Here is a 20,913-nt window from a genome sequence, read left to right on the forward strand (position 1 = left end):
CATAGTATTCCATGGTGTATATGTGCCACATTTTCTTAATCCAGTCTATCATTGATGGACGTTTGGGTTGGTTCCAAGTCTTTGCTATTGTGAATAGTGCCGCAATAAACATACGTGTGCATGTGTCTTTATAGCAGCATGATTTATAATCCTTTGGGTATATACCCAGTAATGGGATGGCTGGGTCAAATGGTGTTTCTAGTTCTAGATCCTTAAGGAATCGAATGTGGCAGTTTTTGACTGGTATTTACTCACCTACCTGCAACATCTGAACACACAAACACATTTATTTTGTTAAGCTGTGCTCAGGCTCCCAAACAGGCAAGCACTTTTAAATGTGTGAACACAAAATTCAAGAAGCTCCTGAATATTGTCCTTGTCTACAAGGTCTTACCCTTTTTAAACAAGAAATTTGGGTATCTTTTCTCACTCACTATCAATACCCATTTAGCTCTTTGTTAATTGTTTTAATTAGCTTATCAATTGATCATAACAACAACTGAGCAAGGATATGAAAAACTCATGAAGTTGGTATTGCAACTGTTTATGAAATGTCTCAACGTATTATTCTTACCAATACTGTTAGTATTGTTATTTCATGTGTTAAAAGGAGTAGCTCATCAGTAATGCAGGGAGCTTAAGAAGGAAGAGTAAGTCATCTAAGACACTATTGCTGTAGAATAAAGGTCATAGTTATTTAAAACTATGGGGGAAAATGTATTCTGTTTACCATCCTGTCTTTACCCTTTGTTCTGACCAAAATTGGTCTTGGTGTTCTGCCTATTTCTTCATTATACCTCACTCCTTCACCTCTTAAAAGGGTCAATATACTAACAACATACTAATTTTAGTTTACTAAGACCAAATTGTACCAACCCTTAAAAACTCATTCAATAACCCTTTGGCATAAAAACGTTGTACAGAATGCACCTATATGGCTGCACAAGGAACTTGCACTTTTCGTGTGAGTTGCAGTGAGGATCACGTGGCCTCCCAATGCGCCTTGAACCACATTTTGAGAATCAGGACTTGAAGGCTTCCAATTATCTACTCATTAACACATCAAACAGCCTTTTTCTGTTCACATTTTTCTTAAACTCCAGCAGTATCTGGCTGTGTTGAGAAACCTCTTTTGGAAACTCTCTATTCCTGACTTCTTCCATAACACCATTTACCATGATGTTTCGCTGACCTGTCTACAAGCATAGATATCTGTGCTGAAATAAGGCTACCTAGCAAGAAAAGTTGTAAAGTTGTCAGCCCATTTTTTTGTCTGACTTTTTGGTGCCATATGTTGGTGCTTTAGTGGACCAAGACATAACAGCTCTCTCTCCTGCCTGAAAAAGACGGAGGAACTGGGCCTACGGAGATCAAAATGTCAATTATATTGCTGATAGAGCTGCTGAATTTGTGACTTCAAAGCACGAAAGTGATATTCTTTTATGACTGCATCTCCTTCAAGCAAATTTTCTCACCAGTCACAGGCAGCAATGGTAAACCACAGCACTCTCCTGCTGGGACAATGCCTTTGGGGCTTATTTTACCACTTGCAAAGAACAGACCAGATTATATGGTCTTTACAGACAGGCAGAACCCTAAAGGAAAGCACAGACCTACACATGCCCCACTATCTTATTCCAAATGCACCAGTTACACAAGTCACTTTCCCTCTCCTAGGGAGACTGACAAGAGGAAGAATCCAGGAATATTATTATATTAAAACTGCTGCCACACAGAATAAAACATCAGGACTGGGGAATAAAGCATTTCCTCCCAATATCATGAAAAGGGGAAAGCCATAGAAATGTGGGAGTTATAGCATCACATGAAAATGGATAAATATTTGTATGATATGTGTGGGTATATGCATATATATTCATATATATTCATATATGCATATGTACATTATATGATATAACCTATGTATCAGAAAAAAACTAACACTAAAAATACCACAACCTTATCCCAGGGTGATGGGATACATGATTATCCCAAAATAAATAATACTTATTTCTTTTTTCTAATTCATTATATTTTGTAAATTTTCTATCATATGCATTAACTTATATAATTAGAAAGGTAAATTTTAAAACTCTCAAATTAGCAAGAAAGGGGCACTAACACTGGATACATTAGAATTTAATTTACAACCAATATAGCATAAAATAGATATTGATACTGCCTATTAAAAGTGAGTTTCAGCCAGGTGCAGTGGCTCACGCCTGTAATCCCAGCACTTTGGGAGGCCAAGGCAGGTGGATCACCAGGTCAAGAGATCAAGACCATCCTGGCCAACATGGTGAAACCCTGTCTCTACTAAAAATACAAAAACTAGCTGGGCACGGCGGCGGGCACCTGTAGTCCCAGCTACTCAGGAGGCTGAGGCAGGAGAATCACTCGAACCCAGCAGGTGGAGGTTGCAGTGAGCCAAGATTGCACCACTGCACTCCAGCCTGGCAACAGAGTGAGACTGTCTTAAAAAAAAAAAAAGAAAAAAAAAGTTGGAAAAAGTTGATGAGACTAACTTTTGATTTTACTCCCTCTTAAATGTTGTAGTAGTCAAAATGTCAGAGACATGTTAATTCTAAATCAAATACAAATTATGCTAAATCAATTCTGTGTGTTTTTTAATGATTAGGTATTACAGGTAAACTAAATTGAACATACCTTCCTCAAGCACGAGGCCTGGGTTTGTTACCCTTTCCAAGCCTATCATATAACTCAGATTATTTCACTTGGTAACTACAGTGTTGGTTGTCATGATTCATGTGTTCCTTCATTTTACAAGGATTTATTAAATACCTACTATGTGCCAGGCACTGTTTGGGGTCTTGAGGAGACAGCAGAGAACCAGACTGACATGGCCCCGCACCAATGGAGCCCACATTTTGTAAAGTAAGAATATACAATAAATAAGTAAACAAGAAACTGTCAGATAGTGATAAATGCTATGAGGCAAAGAAAGCAGGGTGATCTGATAGAGAGTGGTCAGGCTAGGAAGGCCTCTCTAAAGAAGTGATGTTAAGACCGAGCTGAACAACCAGAAGGAGCCACCACCCAATAATGTTGAACACTTCCCCAGGCAGCAGGCAGGTGCATGCCAAGCCCATAAGGTAAAAATGAGCATAGCTGGCTTGAGGAACTGGAAGGAGGACAGAGTGGCTTGAAAAAGGTCTATGAGATGAAGCTCACAGTTAATAGGATCCAGATAAAGCAGGGCCTTGCGAGCCCACATGATGGAATTTAACTCTAAACAGGGTAGAAAGTTATTGCAGGATTTTGAGAAAGAAACAGAAGCTGAACTCCTGAAAGAAAAAAAAAAAAAGATTTAAAAATGAATGGAGGGTTGGGCACGGTGGCTCACTCCTGTAAACCCAGCACTTTGGGAGGCCAAGGTGGGCGGATCACTTGAGGTCAGGAGTTCGAGACCAGCTGGCCAAGGTGGTGAAACCCTGTCTCTACTAAAAATACAAAAAAATTAGCTGGGTGTGGTGGTGCATGCCTGTAATCCCAGCTACTTGGGAGGCTGAGGCGGGAGAATCACTTGAACCTGGGAGGTGAAGGTTGCAGTGAGCCAAGATCGCACCACTGCTCTCCAGCCTAGGCAACAAGAGTGAAAACTCCATCTAAAAAACAAACAAAAACAAAAATGAATGTAAAAGACCAAGAAACTATAAACACAAGTTTTGTGTCATCTCCTGTCTGATACAATCAAGACAGTCCATATCTTGTCTACAACAATCACAAAGAATAAATTGGCAGAATTCAGAAGTTAAATGATGGTAGTAAAAAAAAAAAAAAAAACCATTAGAGAAATTGAAATCACATTTAGAACAAAAGAAATAGAAAATATTCTGCTGAAAAAAATATAAGGACGTAGAGTGCAGAACTCAGAGAATTTTAGCTGAATAAAAACATACAAGGGGTTAGAGAAAATAAGCACATAAAATAATGTGCTGAGATAGATGAATAATATATAATTGCACAATTAGTGTCTTTGAAGATGAGACCAAAATGTTTAGATGAAAAATCATTCAAATGTATAATAGGAGAAAATATTACTGAAATAGGCTCTGGAATCTGTAGACTATAAGGGCATACCACATTACAGGCACTATCAACCCAAAGAAATATCCTGGTGAAGTTTTCTAACTTTAAAGATAAAGACTTCTATGAGATGAGGGGCGGGAAAGGCAAGACAGACTAGCCTCAGGCCAGAGTATTTTTCACAGCAACTCTCAATGCCAGAAGGCATTGGAAAATAGCAGCAGAGTTCAAAGAGAAAAAAAAAAATAGAAATAAAGATTGAATCAGGGGTTTAATATCCAGCCAAGCTGTTATTTATTGTTAAAAGCACCATAAATATATTCACAAACATATAACGCCTCAGGAAACAGAGCACTCGTGAGTCTCACTTGAAAGAAGCGATTTGATATGAAACCCGACTGAAAAACAGATAAATCAAAATATAGAATTCAAGAATGGTGACATCCTTCTAAAAATAAAAGACTGGTCATGAGCATTGAATCCATTTGAATATATAACTATCATTATAGAGCTGTAGAAATTATGGCTTCAGCATATATTGGTCGGCATAAACAGTGCTAACGCATACCCGTATCTTAGTGGCTTAACTCAATAAAGATTTGTTTTAACTCATGTCACTATTTAATGTGGGTTTCTGAGTGGGACCCTCTTCTCCATGCAGTGATCTGGCTCAGATGTCTTCCTTTGTGTAGCTCCACCATTTTTAATGCAGTTTAGAGTGACCCTGGACCCATCCAGCTTATAGAGAGAAGGAAGAGAGAAAGAGAGGGTAGAGAAGGTATCCTCATTGTTAACTGCCTAAGACTGAAGATACCACTTTACTTTTACTTATCTTGATCACAGAGAATTCTAGGTAGTCTCTAATACACAGAATATAATGTCAATATCATTAGATATAACAATATAGAAATAATAATATAATTACAAAAACTGGGACATTATGACAATTGGTGCGAAGAGTGGCATATTTTCTCATCTTTCATGGCAGAATTAATAAATACTTCCTAAATTTTATAAATCAAGAAATAACGGCTTAAATATATTTTCATGCCTTATTTTACGTTATAATTACAAACATGGGAAGAAAAAATGTAAAATAACAACTAAAAAACAGACAATATAGCAAAAGACAGAAAACTAAGGAAGAATAAAAACAAAAAAAGCATAAAATAACAAAGTAATAAAACACATCTAAATCTGTTGAAATAACAGAAGTGAATGGAATAAACTAATCTGTTAAAAATAAGAAGTTATGAGAATGAAAGCATGATATTTGATGATGGTATATATTATAAATATAGAACTCAGATATATTAGTGAAATAAGCAAGTTGTGGAGCAAAATGTATAGTTCAATCCCATTTGTATTTAATAGTAATATATATTATGTATGATATATACATACTGTTTTATACCACGTACACATAGAAAATATTTGGAAGTATACACAAGATATGGTTAGCAGGGTTATTTCTGGGGATTAGGATGAAGGGCTAGGAAGGGGAAGCATGTTTTCACTTTTTACCATATATCTATCTGTACCTTAAATTTTGGTGTAATAAGCATGACATTTTTATAAAAACGTAAACAAAAAATCCCAAAGTCCAACACAGTACTACTGGAGAACTGAAAGGAACAACAAAAGAAGGGCGAGAAGCCAGGGAAGGCTGGCAGAATGGTCTTTGCCAACCATGAATCTTGAATTGGAATCTTTAACTCTTCTACCTGGAGTTAAAGATTACAGGTAGCAAAAAGGCTGAGTCTCCAAGGAGAATAAAGAGCCCCTAGCACTGATCCCCGTGTGCACTGACAATGTGAAAAGGACATGGCATGTTTAATAAACCTTAGGGATGCCTGGAGTATGACGTGTGGTGGAAAGGTGTAAGAGGTTAAGACTGGAAGGACAGGGCAAATTTGGTGAATGGAGGAGTTAAGATCATTCATTAGAAAATGAGATTTTTTTCCAGAGTATTTTGAAAAGAATAGTAGCTTGATTGGGATAGCATTTTACACAGATAACTATGATGTCCATACGGGGAATTAATTAGAGACCAAAGAAAACTGGCAACCCATTAGGATTCTAGTCAAATAATCCCGTTAGTCATGATGATGATCTGAACTAAAATGATGGAAATATAGATAAAATATGGGTTCAACATTCAAGGACTATTTAGCAGGTAGAATAGACAGAACTTGACTATTCGTTGGATGTCATGGTGGTGATGGTGTGAAGAAGAAGGAAAGAAGAGTCGGGATGATACCCAAATATGATAGCTCATTCCATTACGTGAATGTAGAAAGAGAAGCAAATTTGATTGTGGATAGGAAGAAGGAGAAAGGTAAGTTCAGTTTGAGTAATGTTGAGTTTGAAGTGTAAGTGGGACATTCAGGAAGAGGGAAGCAGGTGTAAGACCCTGAGAAAGGTGGAAATGTGTAATACAGAAATAAAAATAATCTGTAACTAATAGCAGAGGACAAATGCAAAGAATTGTGAGAAGGGGAGGGGTGAAAGTATAAAATGTCTCTAACAGGTCAGGGTTCTCTACTCAGTTCAAAGGCATAAACAGAGAACCTTTTGCTTTTATTCCTGGAAATCTCTTGCCATTCCAACTCCTTGGCCAAGAATGGAGTTAAAGATTCCAGTTTAAAAAAAAAAGGGTCGGGGGGCACATTTGAGTTAGAAAGAAGTGGGTGGATTTCTTCTAGCAAGCTTTTGGTCCAAAAGGAAGCTTTGGTCCTTTGTGGCTGTTGGGAATTGAGACAGCACTTCTCTAAAGAGCCTTGAGGCATCTCTTAGGAAGAAAGATGGACATTTGTCCTTTGCCCACTAACTGGACTACTGGGTGTGGTCCTGACTCTTACTGGGTATGACCAAATGAAAGTCCAGGCTGCCTAATAACTTCAGGAGGGGACTAACTGCCTCCCTGCAAGGCAAAAATAATTCAATTATCCTTTACAAAATAAATAGCTAAAAGCTAATCACATACTTATAATTCAAACATAATGCTGGTACCTGAAAGTGCTACATTTCATCAATCCTATCACCTCAACTTGTACCTAAGGCCCATAGGCTTTAACTACTTTGGTGGATAGTCCGGGAACCAAAGAAAGAAAGTCTTGTCATAAAGTAGTATTTCCTTTGTGGAGGGGAACAGTAGTGGGGAACTGACAAAGGAATCTAACAAGACAGAGGCCTGGTATATTTAAATATAGGTAGAATTGGAAGTCTTTGAATTGTGTATGTTTAATTTTTTTCTGTATGTTTATACATTTGTAATAACAAAAGTACTCAATTGTTCTTATGTAGTAACTATTTGAAATTATTTACTGTTGTAAAGTGGCTTACCATTTGCATTTGGAAAGAACATTTTAATCTCTTTGAAATTAAAATATTAAATCATTTGTATGTTAAATGTTAAAAATGACCAAATGGGTTTAGAATCCAAACAAAAATATATCGCAGAATGTTGTACAGCAACTTGAAAGCTGTTGCCTTGTTACTGCTGTGAAAATTTATATCCTGTCATACTTGTTATGGTTTCACATAATAGGATGAGGGAGAGGCTGTGCATTTCTAGCATCTATCCAGAGAGAAGGAGGTAGCATATATCTTCTAACTATATAAAGTCGTGTATTTTTGATTTTGTCTGAAATTCTCATTTTTATCTATAATCCTTTCTTTGTCTCAAATTGCACTCATATATAATGCCTGGCACATATTAGGCCTTCAAATACATAGATATCTGTTTGTACTATATTTTAGCATCACTATTTTTATGGGGAATAGTCAGAAATCTGTGCATGCTCTACAAAATCAATCCAGCTTTTTGCAGGCAAGCAGAGAACTGAGGAAAATCATTCAAATGTTTGATGCAACGAACCAGATGATTTCAATTTCAATTTCAACTAATTACTTCAACTCACTTCTTCCCTATAGTTGGGTAGTCTAAATTTCTGTTTCAAATGTACAGCTTTTGTCCAGCTTTCATATTTTTGCAAAGTTGCCTTTTTCAGTGAGTTTTAAATCTTTAGTTCCCATTTCACTTCCCATTTACCATTTCCGTCTGAGACTGTAATACTGTTTCCACAGTTACAAGCCTCAAGTTAATCATGCCCCTGGGAATTGAGTTCTCCAGTGTGTACACAACCCCCTTGAGGGGGCTTGTGGGTTCCCAGCATAGACAATTGGCTCCAAATCCTGCCTCTGGGGATTCAAGCACACTGTGTGCCAGCTCACCCTGCCTGACAAACACTGCTGGTGAGACAGAGGTTACTCATCACCATTTGAGAAAACTAAGGAGTCCATCTTTGGCCTTGTAAGGGAAGGGTAGTAGACAGAGTCTCCAATACAGTGCCTCATCTTCAGTGGCAGCTTCTGTAGTCTGGCAGAGATGAAAACAGGCCACAGATGAAAGGAAGCCTCTGTTTCTCAGGATGACCAGGTGTACTGAGTTTTTCTAGTCTCCCAGGTATGCCAGGTAGATGCGTATATTGTGCTTAACAGTATAATGCTATTTTCCTGATCACTGCATTTCCAAATCCTACTTGTCCTTTAAGGTTGGCTTCAAGTCTTACTTTCTGCATTAAAATATTCTGTTATATATTGGATACATACTTAGGCTATTAAAAATACAGAAAATAATGTAAACACTTGTGTACTATTAGATGCTTTTTATTTAATAAAAAAGTATTACTTTCTAGAAGAAGATAACATTCTGTTGAGAGAGAAGTCACTTTCTTCAGGTCTAATAGGAATTGCTTTCTGTGACATGCTGAGAAGTTAACCTGGAACAGAAAGATCTATTTCAAATTGTGTCTGGATTCATGTACTACTTTTTTTTTTTTTTTTGCCTCATCAAGACTTTACCACTGCCTTTACCCTTGATATGCTCCATCTGCCAAGCCACCTCTGGAATAGAATTATGCTTCTGATGGACCTTCCCAGCCTCCCAAACAGCTCTCCAACCAGGAATGAACACCCAGGGAACCAGCTGAACTTCCTACTTGTATTGACTCAGAGCCTGAAAGAAAACAAGAAAATGCGCAAAATTACTAAGGTTCTTGGTCAATTCTCTAGCTACAAGTTAGCAGCTTCTTTCCTCAGAATTCTGACTTTCTCCTTGTTAAAGATGGAATTGCATCCCACCTCACCACCACCCCAGAATTCATATGTTGAAGTTCTAGCCTTCCACTACCTAAGAATGTGACCTTATTTGGAAATAAGGTTGCTGCAGGTGTAACAAAAGTTAACATGAGGTCTTATTGGAGTAGGGTAGGCTCCTAATCCAATATAATGGAGGCCTTTATAAAAAGGGAAAATTTGGACACAGACACTCAGAGGGAAGATGATGTGAAGACACAGGGAGGAGACAGCCAAGTATGACAGATGCAAAGATTAGAGTGATGTATCTGCAAGCCAAGGAATCCCAAGGATTGCTGGCAAACACCAGAAGCTGGAAGAAGCAAGGAAGGATTCTCCCCTACAAATTTAAGAGAGAATATGGCCCCGCTGACACTTTGATTCAGACTTCTAGCCTCTAGTACGATAAGACAAGAAATTTCTGTTGTTTTAAGCTTTAAAAAAAAATTAGATAAATTTTAATAAATTTTAAAGTGTTACTGATTGTGTTTGATATAGCTTTCTATATACTCCAACATCATTCTTATTTCTCCTCCCCAGAAGCAAATTGTTGCCTATTATTGGGCTCTCTTGGGTAGTTTTTTTCAATGATTCTGCCATTTTCTGGATCTTAATTTTTCACAAGGAGTCCAGTTCCAGGTACCTAAATTAACCAAATCTTAGGGCTCCTGCCTCCATGCAAGCATTGAGAGACCCTAAGGTGGAAATGCAGGCTGGAGCTTTAGCTGGGCCCATCATCTTGACCGGGAACCCTATACCTCTTTTGACCTCCCAAATTCTCTCTGATTCCTATAGCATTGAGCATTTAATCCAGTTTCCAATCACTTATTTATTACCTACTTGCAGGTACAAAATAGAGGATATATTATGGTATTTCCTTATGAGACTATAAATCCTTGAAACAGTATTAATCTCTTTTTAAAGCAAGCTGAGGGAAGTTTCCCTAAAGAGTTCCTACTCTATAGGAGATTGCACATGTAAATCAATCTCGTTATTAGAGAAGTGTGTACTCAGAAGTATGCCTAGCTTTACAGAACAGGTGATGTTGCAGCCATTCAACAGTTATTGATAGCCTACTATGTTCAAATTAGTGAATTAAGTATTATAAGAATAAAAGAAATGCAGAAAGATTTGGTTTCCCTACCTTGAGTATCTCTCAAATGATTAATGATGCATTTTTGAAAATACATACAGTAAACTGCTTCATGGTTTCAGTGTAGTAATCATGCTGGGGCTTCAATGAGGGTTATTATTACTATTATGATAATTATGATACTATCATAATTTGATTTTATTTTAGGAATTTTTTAATATTTAGATTTTTTCCTAAGCAAACCTGAAAGCTGAGTGTTTGCCCAAACAACTGAATAAGAATTATCTTAGACCAAATCATCAGTACCATTGGCATTTTTACCAGAGTTTGAAAATGTATTCTTGCACCTCATTCTTTTGCCTTGCACTGGCAGCAAATCACTATGTATAGAAACTGCCAAGACAGGCCTTATGGAACTTACACAGCATCTTTCTCTCTGTGACTTGTATGAACACAAATTGAAGATGGATAACTGAAATACACTTGGCCACAGATTCCATTCTGTCATCTGGAACTAAACTAAAGTAAAATTATTCAAGGCACATTTCAATGAAATTCTTTATGAATTGACCATTCATTTGTGCTTTTTATTGTAACTAGACAAATTGCATTATTATATACTATACCATCTTTTTTAAAAAAAATCAACTTTTATTTTAGATTCAGGGGGTACATGTGCAGGTTTGCCACATGGGAACACTGTATCATAACACTGAGATTTAGGGTGAAGATGATCCCATCACCCAGGCAGGGAGCACAGCACACATTAAGCAATCCCTCACCCCCTTCCCTCCCTCTCTCCTCTAGCAGTCTCCAGTGTCCATTGCTCTCATCTTTATGTCCATGGGTACTCAATGTTCAGCTCCCACTTCTAAGTGAGAACATGCAATATATGGTTTCCTGTTTCTGCATTACTTCGCTTGGGATAATGGCCTCTGGCCGCAACCATGTGCTGCAAAGGACATAATTTCATTCTTTTTATGGGTGCATAATGTTCCATGGTGTATATAATACATCTTTTTAACTAATACCATTCAAAGTTTCACATGCGATGTTCCTATAATTTTATTTCTATCGAAAATGCAATAAAGCATTATTAGTGTAAACTTGGCAGAGTCACAGAAAGTGTGGTCAGTCATGAGTCAAGAACTGAATATCCTGAACCAAAGACTTATTAATACTATAATTTGGATTTATTTTTGTCTTTATTTTCTAGACACTGCAAATGGATGTAAACAAGCTAAACATAACCTTGCTTCGGATCTTCCGCCAAGGAGTGGCTGCAGCTTTAGGACTCTTACCCCAGCAAGTGCACATCAATCGCCTCATTGTAAGATACCCACATTTCGCATTCCCAAAATTCAAGCCGTGTGTGTGGTTTTTTTAATCACTAAAGGGCTCATGCTATAGTTGTATGGCTAATGAGCCAAATCTGGCACGTCATGTTTTTGCAAATAAAATTTTATGAAACAAGCTATATCAACTCATCTACCCATTGCCCACGATGGCTTTTATATTACAGTGGCAGAGTTCAGTAGTTGCAAAAGATTGGCTCATGAAGCCTAAACTATTTATCATGTGGCCCTTTACAGTGGAAGTTTGTTAACTCTGTCATAGTTCAAGGCTAGGTCCTGTGGTAAGTATGAAAGAGCCCAAAACACTTGCCTTACCAACATGACACTACGCCGAAAATATTCTCCGTTAGAGTGAAAGCTTCTGTATCAGTTAAGGCAGTTTCCAGGCATTGTTGATATACTTTCAAGTATATCAATAGAACAATGGACATTGAGTGCACAAGGCAGGGCATTTTAAATAAAGAATAAAGAAGAACTGACCCTGAGGGCTGCAGCCCAGATGGAATGCAGGAATTGGTAGTCCAGGAAAACTAAGAGAAAACTTTGAATGGGCATCTGAGTGGGTAAAGTAAAAAAAAAAAAAAAAAGTAAACCCAAAGGATCTGTTGTATAGGGCCCAGTCTAGGCCTATATGTCAATCACCCACATCCATTATTTCCTCTCTTTCCTCGGTGTTTGGGAACCTGGATTTCATGCAACTACATGTTCCCAACTGCACTGGAAAGTGGGCGTGAGCAAAGGCCAAAAAAAAAGTAAATTCAGATCAGATGACTGTCTCTTTGTAAAAAGCTAGTCATCTCAGTTTTATCTGAAAAGGAACTTTGGGATCACTGTACAGGTTTTAAATTGTTCTTAATGTCCACTGCAATGGGAGTCCAAGCAAGGACTCCACATTCCCCCGGCCTTAAATTGCTGTGCTTCTGCTGCATGGAGCTTGGCTTTCTACTGCATTCATCTGCATTCGCTATGGAGGGAATTTGCTCTTTTGTTTGGTTTGGGGTTTATGTTTCTTTTCATTTTTTCTGTGTATAGAGAGTGAGTTGTTTCATTTCTTCATAAAAATTTGTATTCTGTGAATCAACAATGTTCTAGAAGTAAACAAGATTTTAAAAAGTTTTAACTCATACCACAGAAGAAGAAATACAACATTCCCCTGAATGAGTGAAGGTTACCTGGTAGCTCACGCCTGTAATCCCAGAACTTTGGGAGGCCAGGAGGGTGGATCACTGGAGGTCAGGAGTTCGAGACCAGCCTGGCCAACATGGTAAAACCCCATCTCTACTACTAAAAATACAAAAAATTGGCTGGGCATGGTGGCAGGCGTCTGTAATCCCAGCTACTCAGGAGGCTGAGGCAGGAGAATCACTTGAACCTGGGAGGTGGAAGTTGCAGTGAGCAGAGATCATGCCATTGCACTCCAGCCTGGTCAACAAGAGCAAAACTCCATCTCAAAAAAAAAAAAAAAAAAGTCTTGGATCTAGATCTAGATTTTTTATATATATACAATATATACATATAAAAATACATATGCATCAACCTGTGCATATATGTTTTGCTAAGATATATAGAGATGATATAGACATAGATATCTTAGATATACTTTTATACATATTAGGTTTAATGAGCATAATAGCTGTTTGCAAGGGTGAAGGAGGGATTTGCCAGACTGAGGGAGGGATGGGCTTATCATATCCTCAGAGAATGTTAGTAGCATGGTTCAAAGTAGTTATTATAATAGCTAGAGTTACAATACCTGACATAGCAAAGCATGATGATTAACAGCATGTGTTCTGGAGACAGACAAAACCATACTTCATTTCCAGTGTGGCCATTTTCCATGTATGTGAATGTGGGCAAGCCACTTACATTTTATTTGTAAAATAGAGATAATCATAATACCTCACTTAGAGGTGTTTTGAGCAATAAATGAGATAAGAGATTTAAGGTAAATAGGAGCATGTTAGGCACCACACAAGTGCTCTGTACCTACTGTAGTTGTTATTAGGTCACAAACTACTTAAATTGTTATAAACATGTTTCACATCAGTATTTAGTTATTGTCTGTTCTCTGAAAACATGAAAAAACTTTTACTGGCTTGCTAGTAGTAAACTGATACTTCATTTTATACCCAGCTAAAATTCTGATAAAGCACATTAAAAGAAAACTTTCTAGCATGAGAGCGCTCCATGTGTCAGAAAGAAAGCTAAGAATAATTTCCTTCTATTAGTGTGTTGTGTAAGTTGTAAAAGATAATATTATCAATCGCCATGGTTTTGTCTGCTGTGTGTGTGTGTGTGTGTGTGTGTGTGTGTGTGTGTGTGTGTGCATGCACATAGAATATCAGACATTTATGGTAAGAAATTCTCTGACTCCATTTCAGCTAATGAGGTAATACTAATACGAAAACTATCATGACATCACCACACAAGATATGCATTTCCACCAAATGACCAATTTTAAATGTGTGACATATTTGAGGTGAAGAACAGAATCAGGAAAAGGACTTCAAAGCTCATCTGGCACCATCTTCTTTAGCTAGCCAAGCCTTCACATTAACACAAGTTATAAAAATAATAGAGAGAGTGGTGGTGTCTAATATGTAATTTTACTATTACTTTGGACTTTAATTCAGTTGATTTTAAAATGCTTCTTTAAACATAATTACTCAGGGAACATCTGAACAATCTACAGCAAAAAATTACAGTATGGAATGGTAAATGAATCAGCATGCAATGAAATATAAAATTACAAATCTTGGGGGGCGGCAACTAATTGCAAGAAAGCTATTTGAAGATTTTAGACTTTGGACTGGTAACATTAAGTCTATCAGAGAATAACTAATAAATGTAATCTCCACAAAGACTTTTAGGATTCTAGAATTCTGACTTCCTTTAATGTTTCTAAAGGACAAGTAAAAATATTATCCAAAGTTATTTAAAATGTCTATAACGAATACAAATATTCTGCCTTTATTAGGGAAAGAAGAACAGTATTGAACTGTTTGTGTCTCCCATAAACCGAAAAACAGGAATTTCTGATGCTCTGCCCTCTGAGGAAGTTCTTCGTTCACTTAATATCAATGTTTTGCATCAAAGTTTATCCCAGTTTGGAATTACAGAAGTCTCTCCTGAGGTATGCTGTTGCACGAAACAATTCATTTAAAAATGTGAACAGTTAGCATGCTATGGTAATTCAATCCTAAGAGGCTTTGAGATGAAAGTTGTTTACTGTATGTTATTTGATAATAAAAATTTCCCTGAGTGTCAGAATTCTCTGATCTTTACATTGTATACGTTTACCTCTTAAGGAAATGCATTTTCACATTAAAGTTTTCACTTTTTGGCATTTTTCTTCTTCAAACCTTTGTGGCCTTATAACTTATTTTGACTTATCCAGTAAATTTTCTAGAAGAAAGAAGATTTAGATGTATTTTGTCAATTGATCACTTGAAACTGATATGTCAAATAAACAAAAATACATTTAAATCTTTCTTTCTCTACAGGTACACCCCTCCTCATTGTCTTCATTGTCAAAGTGGTCACCAGATACTCACCTTTTCTCATAACTTTGAAATTAATTTGAAATGTGATTTTTCTTTTGCTGAAGAAACTATAGTTTTTTTTTAAGAACTTAAGTCTTAAGAACTATAGATGTTTCTTCATAGTATTTTCCAAATTTGTCACTTTTTAAAAATTTCCTCTACCACCTCCACCATCTCACTCCTGAATGGATTTAATTTCCTTTCCAATTCTATTACTCCATCCCGCTCTAACAAACCTACTGGAAGGATCATCATCCTAAATACGTGTACTTCAATTCATGGAATCATGAAATTGAACTGGAGGGAATATGTGTAACACCTTGTAGATACAGAAAGTATGGCCCATAGAAATTAAGTGACTCCCTCAAGGTGACAGAACAAGAGAGGCGTAAAGCACCACCTAAGATCTAGGTGTCTTTTGTTTTCTCTCTTATAGAGGCAAGGTTTTGCTATGTTGCCCAGGCTGGTCTTGAATGCCTGGCCTCAAGCGATCCTTCCACCTCGGCCTCCCAAAGTGCTGGGATTACAGATGTGAGTGAGCCATCTTCTGTGTCCAAAATCTAGATATCCTGATCCCTGGTCTATTCACCTTTACAGTAAATCACACTACCTCTCATTTTAGTATCACAGGTGTGGTATAAAAGCTCTGGGTGGGCATGGTGGCTTATGTTTGTAATCCTAACCACTGGGGAGGCTGAGGCAGCAGGATCACTTGAGCCCAGATGGAGTTTGTATCCCAAAGCCACATGTAAAATGTGTGTGACCATCGGCAGGCCGTTTAATCTCTTTGAGGTTGTCTGCCTTTGCATGATATCAACCTCCCCGAGCCTTAGTTTCTTCAAATCCAAAGTGGGTATAGCACTTATAAACTTGAAATATGGATTGAATTTTTAAAGTATATGTAGAAATTCTCACACAGCCTAGGTAGCAGACAAATGTAATTTGAATGCAGGATGAATTGGCACAATGAGAATATATGTCATCATTGAACCATGACTGTCACAACCACCCCCAACTGGTCTTCCTGCATTTGGTTTTGTGCCTCTCTCTGTTCTCTTTCTCAACACACCCAATGTGTTTTCTTTCCTGCCACCAAAGTAATCTTTCTCAACATAAATTTGGCCATGCCCTCCTAATTTCATGATTCTTCTTTGGCTTTCAAAATACTACGGAATGAAGTCTAGATTCCTTAATACGGTATATGGTCCTTTGTATGCTGGGCTTTATAATTGTCGAACAACGCTTTCCTAGTTTACATGTCAGCAATTCTAAACTCGATAGATCTATGATACACCATGCCCTCTCCTTCCTCCATGCTTTTGTATATATTGTTTCATCTACATACCTTTCATTTCTTTTTTTTTTAGACGGAGTCTTGCTCTGTCTCCCAGGCTGGAGTGCAGCGGTGCATCTCGGCTCACTGCAAGCTCTGCCTCCCAGGTTCACGCCATTCTCTTGCCTCAATCTTCTGAGTAGCTGGGACTACAGGCGCCTGCCACCATGCCCAGCTAATTTTTTGTATTTTTAGTAGAGACGGGGTTTCACCATGCATACCTTTCATTTCTTAAGATCAGTCCACTGTATAGCAAAGTATCCCTTGTGCCTCCACAGACGAAGATGCTCCTTACTCTGTGTTCCCGTCAAGCTTAAAACAAAAACTCCTTATCCCACGTTAGTCTTTAGGCTCATCTCTACACTGTGGTTTTTTTGAGAGCTTGTAACATGTCATTTGATCTGTGTCTTCGTTGCCTTCATTTAGTGCCTGGCATGCAATGGGCACACAACAAAACTGAGTCAACAAATAGTCATGCTGGGGGCGGTGGCTCAAGCCTGTAATCCCAGCACTTTGGGAGGTCAAGAGGAGAGGATTGGTTGAGGCCAGGAGTTTGAGACCAACCTGAGCAACATAGCAAGACTCTGACTTTACAAAACAAGTTAAAAATTAGCTGGGCATGGTGGTGTGTAACTGTGGTCCCAGCTACTTGGGAGGCTGAGGCAGGAGGATCCCCTGAGCCCAGGAATTTAAGGTTGTAATGAGCTATGATGAGGCCACTGCACTCCAGGCTGGGTGGAGTCCCAAAACAAACAGACAGCAACAACAAATAGCCAAGTACTGTGCTAGCTAATATCTAAAGCCAGAGAAATAAACAAGAAAACAAATAATAAATGATGCTTGTCTCAATGAATTTATGCACTAATAGGGCAAATACGACACAAACAAATAATAAGAATATAGTACTATAAATAAAGTTACTACACTGTGCCATGGGAGCCTTGGAGAAGAGACCCCTTATGCTTTAGAGAGGCCAGAGGAGAGGGTCAGCAGGAGGTGAACCACTGGGCCCCTCCCAGCCCTGCCCACGTCTGAATCTGAAGCAGTTCCGCTTGTGCACAAAGCCAAACCCCATTCCCACAGTCCAGGCCCTTCACGGACTGACTGGTACACATCTTGCCTAGGACAGTTCTTTAAATTTTAGAAAGACCGTTGGATACATGTATCCTGCTTCCCATAAGCTTTTAGAGAATCATATAAACGGCCTTCCCTGTTGCTTTATTCTGAGTTTAAAAGCCATTCTGAAGGCTTTAAGAATAGAGCAACTTACTGAGTCACTCAGATTTGCAAACCAAAAGAAGCTCCCCATACAAAAAGAGCTGGCTTAAAGCAAGTACTGGGCATCCTCCAATATACCCCAGTCCAGTGAAGGTGAGGTACTTAGCCTAACGGGCTCTCACGGTGCTACTATCTCACAACAGACTACATTTGAATAAGGAAAGTGTATTTGATGATAAATGTGATAGATTCTCATAAAATTGTTGGAATCTACAAATCTGGAATTTAGAAAATATGCATTACAGAAGATGAGGAAGTATTTGAATCAGATATAAGGAGCATATCATGAAGGACAGAGGGATTATTTGAACCTTTTGTTTGAGCACTCCTAGAAGGAGCCAGGCATTACCCTTTGACCTTTGACCAGAATCTCTAAATGCAGAAACAGGGAAAAGCTGTCTGTAGTGAGCAGGCACCCCAGTGGGGAGGTGCTTGGTATAGATGCAACCTAAAGAAGCCCTGCAAAAATATTGATTGATAGTTGCTTAAAACTGTTGAATGCTATTCCGTGAGTTTTGTTACATCTTTATTCATTTTTTCTGTGGTTAATCTTTTATAACAACTTATACCTCAACCCATTTTTTCACATTTTAATCTTAAAATTGTAATATGTTATGGCAACATATTCATTAACAGAAAAAAAGGATCACTGGTATTTTGACTTTTCATCCTTTGCATGAATTATAGAACATCGTGAATGATGTCTCAAAGCATCTATTCCTAAACTTACGTTAATTACTTTCACGGAAGGATATGGTTTTTTACTGTTTTTTCATATGCTTGATTTTTTAAATTGAACATGGCTCTTGAGAAACAAAAAAAACAACTAGAAAACTGTTTTTGTTTAGTCATTTGTTTTCATTTGTAATCTGTTTCTTAAAGGAAAAGACATTATTTCTTTTATATATTTGTATATGACATCTAGAACATTATAGGCACTCATACAGATAAAACTAGACCTCCTCTTGCCTAATAAGTAAAATCCCAGGAAAATAAAATTAAATGTTTTTACAAAATGAATTAAACACCTATTAAAACGGTAAGTTCTGTGTTGACATTTTTAAAAACGATTCAGGAATTTTGTTGTTGTTCAATTGCAAATTACTCCAGTTTCCAAATCTTATATTTCAAAGGAGAAAGTAACCTTCTTTAAATAAAAGTCCAATGTGCCGACTGATACCTTCATGAAATATTTACAAAGAAAAAAAGCCATTACATATAAATGTAAACAATAATGTGTGAGTTTAATGATTATTCCTTCAAACCAGGAACACTAGCAGGTAGTCTAGTCTAAATTAGTGTAGACCTAGCCATACGGTGCTGAGGAGCCGTACAATCAATATTAACCTGTATTCGACCATTAAAAACAATTGCTCACATTGTGCACAGTACAGTGGAAGCTTGGCATTTATCCAACAAAGCCATATTGTTATAGGATACTTCTCATTTATCTGCCAAGTCAATCAAATTAACCAGATACTTTATAACATTTGCACTTCATTCTTATTCTGTGCGCTTCCTCTCTCTTAAAGAAGTGTATCTCCTAGATCCTCTGTATCTCTGAATCATCTCTCCTAGCATTTGGGATCTCCTTCTGCATCTGAGATCAGAATTGATTAAAATATTTAAAAAGAAAGGACAAAAAGAAGAATGAGCTATAGTGCATCAAATTATTAAACAGGATATAGAGAAGCCATTGTTAACTGTACAGAAAACTGCCCAAATTTTAAATAATAAAGCCCATCAGCTTCTTTCACTGCAACTAAGTTAAAGGACAAAGCAATGTAGCTATGAAACAATAAAACATAAAGATGATATAGTGGCATTGGCTTGACCCAACAACAGAGCCTCTGAATTATTCAATCCTCGGCCCCCTGACAAAATATAAAAAGCATGGGGTTAACCCTGTGCGAAGGTTAAATTGAAGATTCTTGTGAATTATAGTCTTTTGATGTGTGAGCTCTTAACTGCAAACTTTTCCATTTATTACCCTGGCCTTATCAAGTTTTTTGGATCTCTGTACAAATATAGTAGTGTTCAGCAGGAGTAGCATGACTCAGAAAGAAACCTATTTACCAAGAAAGTGCAGTGACTAAGTTCTAGGAGTTTAAAACGTGTCTTTCTAACTGGGAGTGGGGGATGGGAGGGTGGGAGTTAATTCTTTCATCATTACTGCTTCAGTTAAAAAAGAAAACAAAACGGGTTTGTCTTAAGCAGAAAGGAACATGTTGATATTCTAGGAGTTGTAGAACTACAGCAAGAAAAAAAAAATGAACCAAATCGGGTTAGGAACACAAAATCTCTTTCCACCCACCTAACCACCCCTTTTTATCCAAATTTTACATGGGCTTAAGCTCAACTCCTTATATTTAAATTTGACAAATTTATGCTGCCTACTTGAAGGCTTAACTAGTTTGCTTTTATAGCAAACAATAGATGCTATTTTGTTGCCTGTAAAAAATTCATTTCCATATTTATACCTGATTTCTGCAAGAGTTCTCTATTCGTTTCCAGCTATGCTTATAGAGACATTGGAATTAAAAAAAAACGATATGGCTGACTTCCAAGAGGTGAAAGAAAATTTGTCACTTGAACCCAGAGTTGTTTTGCAGCAGGATACTTGGTTTCTAATCATTTTATCAATCAAGTGTTTTCAGATTCTCCATCGATTTATCATTTATGTATCTTTAAAATACATATCTAAATCATTTCTTGTACCTATGCATCTATCTATGTCTTAGAAAGTAGGCCAGATACTATTATACTATAATTAGTGAGCACATCGATGTTTTACAAGTAAAGGAAATAGAATCCTGATTACTTTAGCATTTAATAAAGGCTTTCTCCAAATAATTTTTGTAATCACAATTGAACTCAAAAATCTTTTCTGTTCAGCCTTTCTTATCTTCCCACCAAAACACACTTGTATTCCTGAATGATAGTTCTCATAAAGTATTTTTCAAGGTAAATTTTTTGTCTGATTTATAAATGTTGGATATATTTTATTTTTTAAAAGCCTTAAAAATAAATTAGCAATGATTTCAAAGTTCAGACATCTGCAAGACATGTTTTATTCCAGGCCTTCTTAATCACTGGAAACAATATCCAAGGACAGATATGTACTCT

At 37.3% G+C, this 20,913-nt stretch overlaps 1 protein-coding gene across 3 annotated transcripts in view; it reads left to right on the forward strand.

Moving 5' to 3' along the window:
* PTPRR (protein tyrosine phosphatase receptor type R) overlaps positions 1 to 20,913 on the forward strand; it is a 274,788-nt gene that overhangs the window by 132,924 nt on the left and 120,951 nt on the right. For 2 of the 3 annotated variants that reach the window (XM_003259539.3, XM_003259540.2), the window contains 2 exons: positions 11,496 to 11,609; positions 14,612 to 14,767. In XM_003259539.3, the coding sequence (XP_003259587.1) occupies positions 11,496 to 11,609; positions 14,612 to 14,767 (270 nt within the window). Of the gene's footprint in view, positions 1 to 8,906; positions 9,104 to 11,495; positions 11,610 to 14,611; positions 14,768 to 20,913 lie in introns of all 3 variants that reach the window. The other variant, XM_030819989.1, reaches the window with a different exon arrangement.

This window comes from Nomascus leucogenys, chromosome 10, assembly GCF_006542625.1.
Source record: "Nomascus leucogenys isolate Asia chromosome 10, Asia_NLE_v1, whole genome shotgun sequence".
NCBI lineage: Eukaryota > Metazoa > Chordata > Mammalia > Primates > Hylobatidae > Nomascus > Nomascus leucogenys.